General features: G+C 33.3%; 2 protein-coding genes across 2 annotated transcripts in view; one reads left to right on the forward strand and one right to left on the reverse strand.

Moving 5' to 3' along the window:
• The first annotated feature begins 2,845 nt into the window (after window positions 1-2,845).
• LOC139527966 (uncharacterized) overlaps window positions 2,846-15,034 on the forward strand; it is a 52,057-nt gene continuing 39,868 nt past the window's right edge. The window contains exon 1 of the mRNA XM_071323707.1: window positions 2,846-2,849. The gene's annotated coding sequence lies outside the window, so the exon portion shown is untranslated. The remainder of the gene's footprint in view (window positions 2,850-15,034) is intronic.
• Window positions 3,863-6,976, reverse strand: LOC139527965 (uncharacterized). The gene has a single exon (XM_071323706.1). It carries the CDS (start codon window positions 6,918-6,920, stop codon window positions 5,199-5,201), a length of 1,722 nt encoding a protein of 573 aa, XP_071179807.1. The 5' UTR covers window positions 6,921-6,976; the 3' UTR covers window positions 3,863-5,198.

Below are 15,034 nucleotides of genomic sequence, written 5' to 3' on the forward strand. Positions count from 1 at the left end.
AGGAGTCTGTTTATCAAAGGTTGTTGTAAGCGGATATTTTCCATATTTGATTTTCGTAAATTGTTTTATTATAAATTAGGCAGTTACTTTTCGCAATTGAATTGTTTCATTTTTTTTTTCAAGTCATTGTCTTTCATAGTTGACTTTCCGGTCTAGGTCTTTCTCATTGTTGAAGGCCGTACGGTTGCCTATACTTACTTTCATCCACTTCTTATGAACTTTAGTTGATACTTGATAGTTGTTTTATTGGATATGATACCATATCTCCTAATTTTCCCTTTTTCAAACTATTGACAAACAGAAAATGGATACATGGAAGATATAAAAATTACTTATAATTAAACTCAACAATATCTAGACCAAACATAAAATTTTGATTTGCCATAAAAAGCCAAGACATGCTTGATGAAATGTTTCCCTGTACAATGAGTGTAGAATAATTTCAAGGTGTCTGCCAACAGAAAAGAGCTGCACAACATATCTTACAAATTATTTACAGGCTACAAATCAAAATTAGTTTCTATTAGACCAGCTAAGTCCGTTGGGGAGCTGATAAAGTTGACTAACACCATAAGATCATTTAGAAAGTTAATATATTATATCTGATTTTGTGTGTTGATGTTCTGTGTTTTCAACTGCCTTGTTGGCCAAGGTTTAGTTTATCCTCGATGTATTTGTGTACACATACTTACTTTAGCATCATACGGCTTCATGTTACTACAGCAATACATACATAGTAATGTTTTAATAATTTATCAAAAAATAAACAACTTTCGAGTTCGATGCATTTCTGTCAAAAACTTTGATTTTAGTGAATATCATTCGTGTTTAGGGTGCATAGTCATCTCCGTTTCCATGTTGAGCGAGTGGTTGGAAAACAGTGATAATATATTGCACAAATTATTCGACAAATTGATTTCTCTTAATTTACAATCAGCACTGGGAATTGTGATTAAGTACCTATAGAACAAACATTATATCTAGTTTATTCTGCACAATGACTATCACTAACGCTTGGAGAACGTTAATAATGCAGGTCTACAGGCGACCTCCTCTGTCAGGTAAATGACGTCATAAAAGCTCTTACAATTGACGAGTTTTTGTTTCGATGAAGGACAGACTCGAAAGGGGTCTATTGATTTGTACTGATAAAACAATACTTAGATATCTTATTACATTAACTGCTTGATAAACGAATTAGGTATTGACAATTCACTTGGAAACTCAACATATACCCTCACGACACTTACCAAAGAGGAAATCCTCGATAATCATAGGTCTGTTCTGTGTTCCTTTGGAATTTCAACCACAGATGAAGAACTGGATCTTCCATCACTATATTGGATACCTAAACTACCTAAGTGTCCTTACAAACAAGGTATATTGCTGGGTCTTCCAAGTGCTCCACGAAACCTCTTTCGAAATTATTAACATCTATTTTATTAGCCATCAAAGACGGGCTTCAAAGTTATTGTGAAACTGCCTATTCTAGAGGGGGCGTGAATCAGATGTGGATACTTAAAAATTCCAAAGATCTTTTAGAGTACATACAATCTGACTTTCCTTCATCTTGTTACAGTATTAAAACATTTGATTTTTCTACTCTTTTCACTAGTATTCCACATTCCAAATAAAATAACATATTGAAAGAGTTGGTTCGTAAAAAAGAATGGCCAACGTTGATACAAGTATCTTGTCTTAGGTAGGGATAAATCCTACTTTGTAAAGGATCACTCTGATCCGAACAAAAATTCTCTGAAACTGATATTATCAAGATGCTTGATTTCTTGATTGACAACATATTTGTTACGTTCGGAGGACGTGTTTTTCAACAGACTGTCGGCATTCCAATGGGAACAAACTGTGCCCTCTACTTGCCGACTTGTTTCTTTATTATTATTAGGCTGACTTCATGCAGGAACTTCTTAGGAAGAAAGATAAAAAGATAGCAGTATCCTTTAACTCTACTTTTCGCTACATAGATGATGTTCTTTCACTAAATAATTCAAAATTTGGTGACTATGTGGAACGCATCTATTCAATCGAGCTAGAGATAAAGGATACTACAGATACAGTTAAGTCGGCCTCATATCTTGACTTGCATCTAGAAAATGACAATGAGGGTCGGTTGAAAACAAAACTTTACGACAAAAGAGATGATTTCAGCTTTCCAATTGTGAACTTTCCATTTCTAAGTAGCAACATTCCAGCAGCACCTGCATACGGGGTATATATCTCCCAATTGATACGATATTCCCGTGCTTGCATTTCCTATCATGATTTTCTTGATAAAGGGTTGCTGCACACAGGGAAGCTATTAAACCAAGAGTTCCAAATGGTGAAGTTGAAATCATCCATCCGTAAATTTTACGGACGCCATCACGGGTTGGTTGACCGTTATGGAATAACCGTTTCACAAATGATATCGGATATGTTCCCTACGTCGTAACTACAATCCCCTTCCCTTTCATGAGTGTGACCTACCGAATTAGACTATTTACCGGATTTGTTATCACATAAGTAACAACGGGTGCCACATGAGGAGCAGGATCTGCTTACCCTTCCGGAGCACCTGAGATCACCCCTAGTTTTTTGGTTGGGTTCGTGTTGTTTATTCTTTAGTTTTCTATGTTGTGTCGTGTGTGCTGTTGTTTATTTGTCCTTTTCATTTTTAGCCATGGGGTTGTCAGTTTGTTTTAGATTTATGAGTTTGACTATCCCTTTGGTATCTATCGTCCCTCTTTTATGACGTGTCACATTGAAATCCTTCAAGAATAGGCATTCATAGAGACAATGAGCTAAGATGGGTTGTGTCTAAATTAAAGGGCGTTATAAACAGCATTACCGTAAATATTAGGATCATCTTCGCTAGCCAAGGGTTACGATCCACTCCCTTTCTCTTCACCCTTGACGGATTGAGATAAAATTTCGGAGACACAAGGTAAGGATTTTTATTGGTTGCAGTCGAAACTCGCTGCATCCAATCAAAAAGCGATATAACATGATCACGTGTAAATGTAGAAAGTGTTTGTAAAAAATTGCCACATGTTTTTTGTGCAACAAGTCTTTATATTCTATAAACATACGACTAAATTAAGTGACAACTTGAATGTTTTTTTTCAATTAGTAGAAGTTCCTGTGTATGTTTCATGCACAAATGCATGCACGTTGACGTATATTTTCGTTTCCGGCTTTATCAAGTGAGTAGAATCTTCACGCTACCGTGTTTTTACCTCCAAATGGAAGAGTTCAAGTGCTACAAATGGTCAAGAATAATGTATTCGGAATAGGCGTGACTTTAATCTTCCGATAGATGGCGCAACATTGTTTTCACAAATGTTGGCTCAATCCGGCAAGGGTGAAGAGAAAGGGAGTGGATCGTAACACTTGGCTAGCGAAGATGTATTAGGATGTGATATCCCGTTTTTTATAACAATTATACAGATACAGCCATACTTCCAAATTGAATTGTTGTATGTATAAAAGAACCTTGTAGGATTTTTGATTTATTTGTTGTAACGGAAACCCCGTCTAAAATTTTCATAAAACTCGTCAATTTCTCAAAGATCTAGAAGAAGTCAATCGTTGTTGTTAAAATAAGACTCATTTTAAAGAAAGTTCTCTTTGGTTAAATTCTGCACTGAAAGTACAGGATTTTTCCTTTATGCTATTTAATTCATTACAAAACTTTGGCCAGGTCATAAACTATAGTTTATATAAAAAAAATAAAGAGAGAGAGATAGACATATGTCTGCTATCAAAGAGACGATGTCGTTGGTATACCTACAGGCTATCGATAATTAGCTGCTGAAACGAACACATTAGAGAGAAAAGCCACATCAAAAACATAATCTCATCCTAGTTCTATTAAGAACAAGAGTGCACACGCTGAAATGTCTCGCCTTCTGTACTAATCATTGATATTATGTTGATAGTCCTAAGTATAAAGCTTTATTACAACTGTCTCATAAACTTAACATTAACCTGGATAACTAAACAAAGACCAATGAACCATGAAAATGAGGTCAAAGACAGATGAACCATGCCAGGCAGACATGTACAGCTAACAATGCTTCTATACAACATATATAGTTGACCTATTACTTATAGTTTAAGAAAAATAGACCAAAACACAAAAACTTAACACTGTGCAATGAACCGTGAAAATGAGGTCACAGTCAAAGAAACCTGCGCTACTGACATAAAGATCATAAAATATTTCCATACACCAAATATAGTTGACCTATGGCATATAGTATTAGATAAAAAGACCAAAACTCAAAAACTTGACTTTGACCACTGAACCATGAAAATGAGGTCAAGGTCACATGACATCTGCCCGCTAGACATGTACACCTTACAATCATTCCATACAACAAATATAGTAGACCTATTGCATATAGTATGAAAAAAAAACAGACCAAAACACAAAAATTTAACTATAACCACTGAACCATGAAAATGAGGTCAAGGTTACATGACATCTGCCCGCTAGACATGTACACCTTACAATCATTCCATACAACAAATATAGTAGACCTATTGCATATAGTGTGAAAAAAACAGACCAAAACACAAAAATTTAACTATAACCACTGAACCATGAAAATGAGGTCAAGGTCAGATGACACCTGCCAGTGGGACATGTACACCTTACAGTCCTTCCATACACCGCATATACTAGCCCTATTGCTTATAGTATCTGAGATATGGACTTGACCACCAAAACTTAACCTTGTTCACTGATCCATGAAATAAGGTCGAGGTCAAGTGAAAACTGTCTGACAGACATGAGGACCTTGCAAGGTACGCACATATCAAATATAGTTATCCTATTACTTATAATAAGAGAGAATTCAACATTACAAAAAATCTGAACTTTTTTTTCAAATGGTCACTGAACCATGAAAATGAGGTCAAGGACATTGAACATGTGACTGACGGAAAGTTCGTAATATGAGGCACCTATAAACAAAGTATGAAGCATCCAGGTCTTCTACCTTCCAAAATATAAAGCTTTTAAGAAGTTAGCTAACGCCGCCGCCGGATCACTATCCCTATGCCGAGCTTTCTGCAACAAAAGTTGCAGACTCGACAAAAAATATTAAAGTATGAGTTTGCAATGCTATAAATAGACGTTCAATCGGTAATACTGTAAATAAGTTATGTTCTACAACAGATTTATAAACAGATGTATATCAAACAAACTCAACTACGTGAAGTTTAGAAGTTTTACAACGTCTAGCATCAGCCTCATGATTGCCACCATCCCAGTCACTCGAGCAGCCAATCAATAATCTTCCCGTTTTGTCAATATTAAGACTATCAGGGTTCTCAATATCGTCATGACAAAATTTAGTAATAAACTCTCCCTCCTGTGACACAACATGAATGGTGCTCGAGTCTCTGTCTGCAATTAAGATATGACCATGCATCGTTGTTTCTATGTCATACGGTGTGAATTCATCGTAACAGTTGATGCCAACATGGCCACTGTATGTCCATTTTGGTTGACCCCATTCTCCTAAGGTAACTACTCTTCCCTTCCTTGGTTCATATGTATAACGTGTACTATACATTGGTCTTTTAGATGAATAACACGACTTGTAGTCAATAATGCAAATGTCATTGTTAATATTTGTTGTGATTTTAGCAGGAAAGGTAAATAACCTCTTCTGATTTGTCGCATTACATTCAAAACGTCTGATTTCATTTCCAGTTGAGTCAAGTATTATAATTCCAGATTTTGTATTGTTGCGATAATAACTATTACAATATCCTACAATAATGGTACTACGAGTTGTATGAACCCCACAAGGTTTTAAGTCACCGATTGATGTGAATTTGGTTTGACTGACACTATGGCAAATGTGCATTATTTCATCACCAAGTAAATCATCAGAAATTAAAATGTTTCCACGGTACTCTGTCATATCTACTACTCGAGTTAATGAATTGAATTGCTTTGACGTATTATTTGCAGCGGTATAATCCAAACATTTGATTATTTTAAAATTCGAAATAGTGAAATGCTGGAAACGATTTGTCTTCGCACTGTAAAGTACACTAGTTTCAGTATTAAGGGTAGTAATAGCCGAAATATCTGGCATTGCAATAGTGAATGTGTGAACTAAATTCAACACAGGTACTTGATAAATTGATCCAAAGTAAGAATCGTTTGAACTTGATTCAATGTAAGTTAGATTAGGAGGTTTTATATCAGAAATCGTTTTAGACGGCAAATCTTTGTGAATTTTTTCATATACGAGGAAAATGTTAGATGGTGATGACTCCTTTAGTGCATTTTCAAGTTCACTCAGTCTTTGTTTTAAATCCTTTTCTATTTTCGCTAACCTTTCTTTCTCTTGTGTCAATGTGTTATCAGCTGGATTCCAAAAACCGTCTAATTGTTTAAAAAGTTCTTCAGCTTCCTCGGTCAGTGCGTTTTGCCTCTCGGAAATTGTTTGCCTAATCTGATGGTACTGAGATAGGGAATTTGATTCTAGATCCTGGAATTCATCGCACTTCTCTTCAAAGAAGGGTAAGACATTCTCAATTTGGTGCTTTAACTCTCTAAGAGTTTCACGCCTTACATCGTAAATCCTTGTCAATTCTTCTTGGTCGAATGGATTAACTAAACAAGACGAACAAAGGGATTTGTCACAGTTTCGACAAAAAATTAAACAGCTATGTTCAGGATGTGTATAACATGGAATACATTTTAGATTAACCGTATCACTGTTCACAGTATCCTTATATGTATAATCGTTAACATCATGTTCGTGTGAATTTTTAAGTACTGCATGAATATTTATTCTGCACGGGTCACAGAAAAATACTTCACAAGTCTTACACTTCCATTTAATTTCAGACGATGTCTTACAAAATTGGCATTTCAGTAAGTTTTGTGCCATGTTCATCAATATAAAACTGATGTAATATCCTACTTCGTGTTTATTTATAAACGACGGTCTGATCTTTGTATGCAGAATGGATGCACGTTTTGAACTTCAAATATCAAAATATAATCCACCTGCTGTTGATTATCAGTTTACAAGATAAAAATGTCCCCAAATAGATCTTATTGTTAGTAACCAAGTAAAACCAAGATAAAACCTTGATAGCTGGGACATGAAAGTGTCTATATACTCGACTAAATTGGTCGACATTTTAAGAATTGCATATTTTGCATATACGTGATAATAATGTTTTTGTCAAATGAATATCGTTTGGTGTTAATGATATACCTTCTTAATGAAGTATTGGAAAAAAGTAAAGCTGTAGGATTAGAAGAACACCTACATATGTTTTGCTCATTAACAAAATAAATGATTTAAAGGTGCCTGTATGAAAAAATCCAGGCGTATTTTACATGGATTCCAGACGGATATTTTACAGGGCATCCGTTTAAAGTCCACTTTTACACGAGGAATCTTTCTTACATGGATTCCAGGCGGGTTACGGGCGGAATAGAGCTGAAAAATGCAAATTTATCAGCCTGTCTTAGGAGGAAAAATTTCCGTCTAATTAAAGGAAAAATGTTTTTCTCAAAAATATATCTGCCTAAAGAGACGGAAAATATATCCGCCTAAAGAGACGAAAAATATATCCGCCTAATGAAACGGAAAATTTATCCGCCTTCGAAAAAAATCCGCCTTAGAATATGAAAAAAAATCCGCCTCAAGAATATGAAAAAAATTCTGCCCTCAATGAAAGAATTTTTTCATTCCAAAGATTCAGGTTTTTACCACTTCCATGCCTTCTTGCGAAGAAAAACAAGCCCTTCATACAATAAAATGCTAAAATTGTTATCAAACTTGATCGAATGTATTTAAGCAACTACAAATTACTATACATGTATGTATAATTTTGACATTTTTAGTTCTTCACAATTTCTTCATTTTCAGTTATTAGTCATATTTTTAAGGTTTTTCAGTGTTCTTTGAATATAAATTATTATCACAAGTTTCTGAATTTATTTCGTGCATAACTGATTTGTTCTGTAACAGCATCATTGATATGACCATCTTGCATGGATCTGTTGTGTTTTGTGCACCAAGCAGTAACATAACCTGAAAAAAATGAGGACATAAATTAAAATTACCATGCATTATTGGTTTAACTAAAAGGAATTTGACAAATTTCTCTATGTTATACAGGTAAATTGTGAGCTGCCTAAGTAGGTGGGGTTTTCCTTCATTTTGACATATTGACTTGAATTTACTGTTTTTACCATATATTAACAGAAACATCTAAAACTTAAAATTATAAGATTAAACTATGAAAAATAAGATGTAAAGCATGTTTTAAAGAGTGATTATATTTTAAGAAATAATCCTTGTAAAATCAAGGGCAGATAATTATAATGAATTTACTATGACCTGTTTTGACCTGTTTTGGGGATTTTCTCAATAAAATAAGACCTGTGGGCTGTAACCCCTGTTTTCAATTTTCTAATTTTAAAGATATATAGCATGTTTATATCAAAAAAATATTACAGATGGTTTTACAACTTTTGATTTTTTTTTAAATGTTTTGAAAGTCCAATATGTTTAAAAATTACTTAAAAAGCATTTATAAGAATTTCTTTCATATAAAACTACTTACTCCAAGTCTGATTGAATGTGTTCATTCTTCAGTCCTATCAGAAAACAATTTTCTTTTGTTTCACCAGTTCTAAAATATAAAAAGAAAATTGTCTCATTACCACAGTGTGGGAACGGAACTGTACGGTTTTCTAATAATTTGGTCATTCGGGAGACTGTCAAGCGGGGCTCCGACATTTGCAGAATAACAAGTTGCTTGATGGAAACTTTGATGAACTCTTATGCTACTATGAAACGTTTCTGTTTCAAGTTTTGATAGCTAAAACAATCTTTATGTAAATATGAACCAATAAAATAATAAGAAAGATATATGCATCCAAACGTTTTCCTTAGAATGGTGGAGCTCCGTGTAAAACAATCAAAACTGTCATATAAACATAGCAAAATCAATGTTTGCTACCTGAATTTTCACATGTACCTTTTCTGATATAAAGTCTTACCTTACTGAAAGTTTCAAAGCCATCGTCCCAGTAGAAATCCAAATATATTCGTTTTCTTCATGTCGGATATTTTTATTGACTGTACAATCGCTTGCAAGTTTACTGTAATATCACTCGGAGCCTTCCTGTACAATCGCTTTGAGCTTTTCTTTTCATCGTTTGGACAACTAGACTACTAAGAAAGGAGGGTAACCTACTTTCCCTTGTAATGACTTTACGCACCAGCTAACAAGCAAGCTAGTCAAAGGTATTACCTTTACCTTCATTGCATTTTGCTGTAATCGTTTCTAGTGACATATGACTAATTAAAACTCTTAAGTAGATAATACTTTCTACTATCTCTTCTGCCACATTCATGATCAGTTTATGTTTTCCATGATACTTTTGTCATATAAATATTTATTAAAACTACTGCAATCCAATACAATATATGTCTGGCATGATTTTTTTCTCCTTTTTTGTTACGAATTAATAACTTACAGTTAGTTATTTGGTTTTGTTGTTTTAAACCTAAATTACACACTCAAAAGTGTTACTCATGTTTGAAGCTTTTATTTGAATGGATGCAGCCTGCATTAGCGTATCCGGTATGCGGGGAGAGGGAGTTTTGGTGGTTGAAACCCCATTTTTTTCGATTTGTTTTTAAATTTCGTGGACGTTTCCGGGTGTTCCGTGGTTTGGACCCCCCTATTTTTGCAGAAAGGCGGGATCCGCTCCTGGTCTGATATCGTCAATGATAGTATTAAATGATGATCAGATCATTCAACAGATTATTTTTAGTTTGGTCTTGTGCTCTGCTGATTTCGGGTAGAAATGAGCGCACAATTTTTTTTTAACCCTGCCAATTTCTTAATGTACCTGTTCCAATTCAAGAGCCCGTAGTTCAGTGGTTGTCGTTGGTTCATGTCTGTCATATATGTTTTTCGTAAATTGTTTCATTATGAATTAGACCGTCAGTTAAATTCGAAAGGTATTGATTCTTATTTTTCATGTCGGAACCTTTTATAGCCGACTATAATTGCTTAAATCTATTTATTTTTTGAAATTTGACAATCATATCACATCTCCTTATTTTTATATTGAAAATATAAATGTGGTTTGATAAAATGTTGTTCTCACTAAAAAAAAAGAAAAACTGTTTCGTTCGTTTTTCGGATGCTATAGTTGGGGAATATTGAAAAGTTCCCGAATCATGACATTGATATAAACAAAAATCATGTTGAAGGATTTTGTGTTTTCTCTGTCTTACAGCGGATAACAAGTCCTCTCCCATTCTAGATAAAATTTGATTTACTGGAACTTTTTCATAGCTTGTAATAAACAAACATCTCATTCGAAATTATACCACATCTTATTTTAATATCATGTTTATTTACATATACGTGTCTTTTTCTTGGATCAGGGGTTAACTACCACCATTTCACATTCGAATTCCTTTATCAAGTTACAATATCCCGATCCTTTAATGAAAAATTCTTTGTTGTATTGTTCAAATGTGTATTTATTATCTTTTTTCAAATTGCTGGTAAATAACATATTAAGTAAAATTTAAAATATACTAATACCCTTTTAGAGCATCTAGTCACCTTTCGGTATATATATAAATATTTATTTTGTACGAGGATTATTATCATTTTTATTTTAAATTAATATATTCTGAACATATTTTGTACTGTCCTTTTCTTTTTGTCTTGTATATGTATTCAGTGGTTGTTTGTTTAGGTGTTACATATTTGTTTTTCGTTCCTTTTTTGTACATAAATAAGCCGTTAGTTTTCTCGTTTTACATTGTTATTTCGGGGCATTTTATAGCTGACTATACGGTATGGGCTTTGTTCATTGTTCACCACCGCACAGTGACCTATAGTTGGTAATTTCTGTGTCATTTGTGGAGAGTTGTCTCTTTGGCAATCATACCACACCTTCTTTTTTATATCTATTGTACACATTTTGTTTTTGTCTCTGATATAGTCACCTTGATAGAATCTTAATTGTCGAAACGACTGGTTTGGTGCTTATTTTCACTTCAAATACTATAGATGAATATAATAGGACAGCAAGAAACAACCAATGCAATGCATGTGCAATGTATTTAATAAATTTGGCCAAGCACTTATACAGGAAAGCTCCAAGTGATTGTACAGGAAGGCTCCGAGTGATATTACAGTAAACTTGCAAGCGATTGTACAGTCAATTAAAATATCCGAAATGGAGAAAATGAATATATTTGGATTTCTACTGGGACGATGGCTTTGAAACTTTCAGTAAGGTAAGACTATATATCAGAAAAGATACATATAAATATTTAGGTAGCAAACATTGATTTTTCGATGTGTATTTGACATTTTTGATCGCTACTGTGTGACAATTTTGATCGTTTTACACGGAGCTCCACCATTCTAAGGAAAACGTTTGGATGCATATATCTTTCTTATTATTTTATTGGTTCATATTTACATAAAGAATGTTTTAGCTATCAAAGCTTGAAACAGAAACGTTTCATAGTAGCATAAGAGTTCATCAAAGTTTCCATCAAGCAACTTGTTATTTTGCAAATGTCGGAGCCTCGCTTGACAGTCTCCCGAATGACCAACTTATTAGAAAACCGTACATTTCCGTTCCCACACTGTGATTACAATTAAACCAAAAAATTATTACATATTCTGTGCATTAAGTGTATAGGTTATTTTTTACTTTGATTAGTACATGTAGTATTGGTCTTTTATTTTACTTTAACATCATAGGCCTGCATTTACATGTAATGATGTACAAAATGTATGTCTTGCAATTTTAAAAATCTTAAATTTGATCCATAATCATGATAATTGAGTAGATATGTACTAATTTTAAAAGATAACACTTTTTGATTTCGGAATAGATGTCTATATACATATTTAATTATTACAGTCATACAACAGATCTCCAATTTTGCCAAAACTACTATTAAATAATATATTATAAAAGAGATTGTCTTAAAGATATAAGTCTTGTGTAATACACAATACCACAGTAATTATGTACATGATGTAATTATGCAAAAATTGCATGGTCTTATATAGTTATTTCTTGATCCTGCATGGTACTTATATATGTCACAAGTTATTTGAAGGAAATAGCAGTTTCATAATATTCAAAAAGGTTGAAATATTTATATTCATTATTTCAACTTACCAGAAGATTCAATCCAAAATATATGAAAACATCAATCTTCACAAGTCCAATAGTCATGTCATCAGAAGAATACATCTGCACAGTTTTTAATGTTAATAGAATACTTTGGCTCTTTTTAGTCCACAACTCTACATCCATGGTAAAATTCATATTTTGGTCAAGATAAATAAGACATCTTTTCTTGTAATGTCTGAAAGTTCAAATTTTGAATCTGACCAGTGTTGGGGTTATTTTGGGAGTTGTTTGATTCCTTGAAATGTTTCCCTAATCATACTATTAATTACCTAAATCTTAAATATTTGATAAATATAATAATAAATAAATAATATTCACCATTTTTAATCTATTATTTTTATATTTTGGACTGTAGAAATTTAAGAGAAATGTACAATGTAGTCTTCTTCATTAGGCCCCAACTCTTGAGTGTGTACATATCATTTCCTGTCCATTTCACAGAGGCAAATGGAAAACAGATGGAGGACCTACATAACATTTCTATCACTAACTGATAAGAAAGAGACTGCATGGAAATACTTTTTGTGTATTATCATGATTATTACTTAATTAAATAGAGATACACTTAATAATTAATTGTACTTGAAAATAAATTAATTTTAACCTGCAATTCCTTTGTTGGAAAATTCAAAAATAAATTATTGTCTTAAATACTGTTAGTGAAATAATTATATATATTCTAGTCTCTTTTTATATGTTTAAATGTATATAAATAGCATCACATAACATAAAGTTATAAATTACCTTACAATGCTATCACAATTTAAATTTAATTTAATTTAATATGCCATCTTTAAGACTCTTTAAATATATGTTGGATTTCAGGGGGGTACAAATACTGGCTTTATGGCCCAAATAATCACCATGCACTCTCTCATCATTTTCATTTGAAAAAAAAATTAAAAGAACAATTCTACCTCAAAAGTTAGAAAAAATTTCTAAGTACAATTCCCGCCTGATAAAGTTGAACAAAATCTTTTAAGTCCAATTTCCTCCTAAGAAATTTGAACAAATATACTAAGTCCAGCATTCCGTCTATGATATAACTACAGAAATTCTGTTAACTCAACAGGAAAGTAGTAAATATTTCGCCTAAGGTCTTTGATACTTCAGGCGGATTTTTTTCAATATTCCATGTCCGCCTTAATTCCGTCTATAAGTCTTAATTTTTAGGTGGATTCCGCCTGGGTTCCTGCTATTTTTAAGCGGAATACTCCTAATATTCTCAACGGGGTATACCATTAATTCGAAGCTGTTAAGGGGGAAATTAACCAACAAAAAACACAAGTGGAAAATGCAATAGATTCAATCGAACTTCCTTGGATGAAAAACTTCGAACTACATATATTCCGGTCAAAATGACAACACAGGACAGTAAAGCATATTCCAAACTTCTTTTGTTATGCACTGTTGAATAACATCTCACCAGAATGAATTGAAATGACAATTTTCAAACCCTTTTATCCAAAATACCCCATTTTGTATTGGCCAGCAAAGTAAATAAATTATAAAAGGTACCTTGCTTATACCATATAAAATGCATTTCCTATATCGGCGTTTCTTAAATCTTTAGCAACGAGTATTTCAATATTTCTCGATTTTTAAACGGGACTTTGTACTTTAACATTGTGACAAAGCTTATTACAGAAACTGTGATTTTATTATTATTCGACGAATAGCATTATCGTGGATTTCGTAGGTAGTAAAGATGAACAACGAATGTAAATTTTTAATGAGTACACATTTTATATTGGGTTGTGTGCACTAAATATAATGTTTCTTCAATCCACGAAATTACTTTCCCGAAAATAACAGAACCCACAGTATTTTGATCTGAAGATTTTAAGTAGGTCGAAGTTTTAAATAAGCTTCATTCTTCTGAAAGTCATGTTAATAGTTCTGATTTCCGTAGAATGACAATAATTAACAGACAGGTAGAGTAGACAGTTTGGAAGAGGCAGTTGGCTTCTTAAACTTTATGATGAAGACAAATACTATTCTTTTTAACATCGACAAAAAACTGATATATCGTGTCTTTTACCTTTTATCGTCATAGTGGTGTCACACGAAGGAAATGATATCTTACTGTTCAATAAGCAGACAGTTGTGCTTAACTTTGGACAATATTGTTGACATGAATACTTAACTTTGTGTGCATATGATGACATAATACATGTACTAGTAAATTGACATTTTAATAAAAACAGCAGAGCTGATGAGATGGTTTTTGAATAACTAAATATACAAGTAAAGCATGTTGCTTTTTGCAAAAAAAAGAGGGACATTACGTGGCACTAAAGGAGGAAAATCACGCCTAGTCCAAAATATTATGATTAACTATTTTTTGCAAACTTGCACGCACAAAAGAATGAAGTGTTGTTTTCAATTGCACTGTTTTAATTTCTCAGATTACGAAAGTGTTTTAAAAAGATGCATATTATGGTCAGTGACGATAAGTAACGGTCTATTCAACTGATAATGGAGAGGTTCTCAAAACTAAGGCAACCCTATAATAGTTTGTGATTGTACCGTGGTGTAGTGGTTAGAACATCGGACTTTTAACACAAAGGTTCCTGGTTCGATTCCCGTCTGGAATGAAAATTTCAGGAACTGAATTTTCGGCTCTCCCTTTACACCATTTGCGAGTATGGTCTTGAGGAAACGACGATAGTCCATCGGAAGGGAACGATAAATGGCTGACTAGTGTTAAGAGAGAACCATATGTCTTGCACGTTAAAGAGACCCTTGTAGACTTCGAAAAAGAGCAGGCTTATGCCGCTACAAGGCAGCACTCACACCCGC

The sequence above is a fragment of the Mytilus edulis genome, chromosome 6 (assembly GCF_963676685.1).
Source record: "Mytilus edulis chromosome 6, xbMytEdul2.2, whole genome shotgun sequence".
Classification (NCBI taxonomy): domain Eukaryota; kingdom Metazoa; phylum Mollusca; class Bivalvia; order Mytilida; family Mytilidae; genus Mytilus; species Mytilus edulis.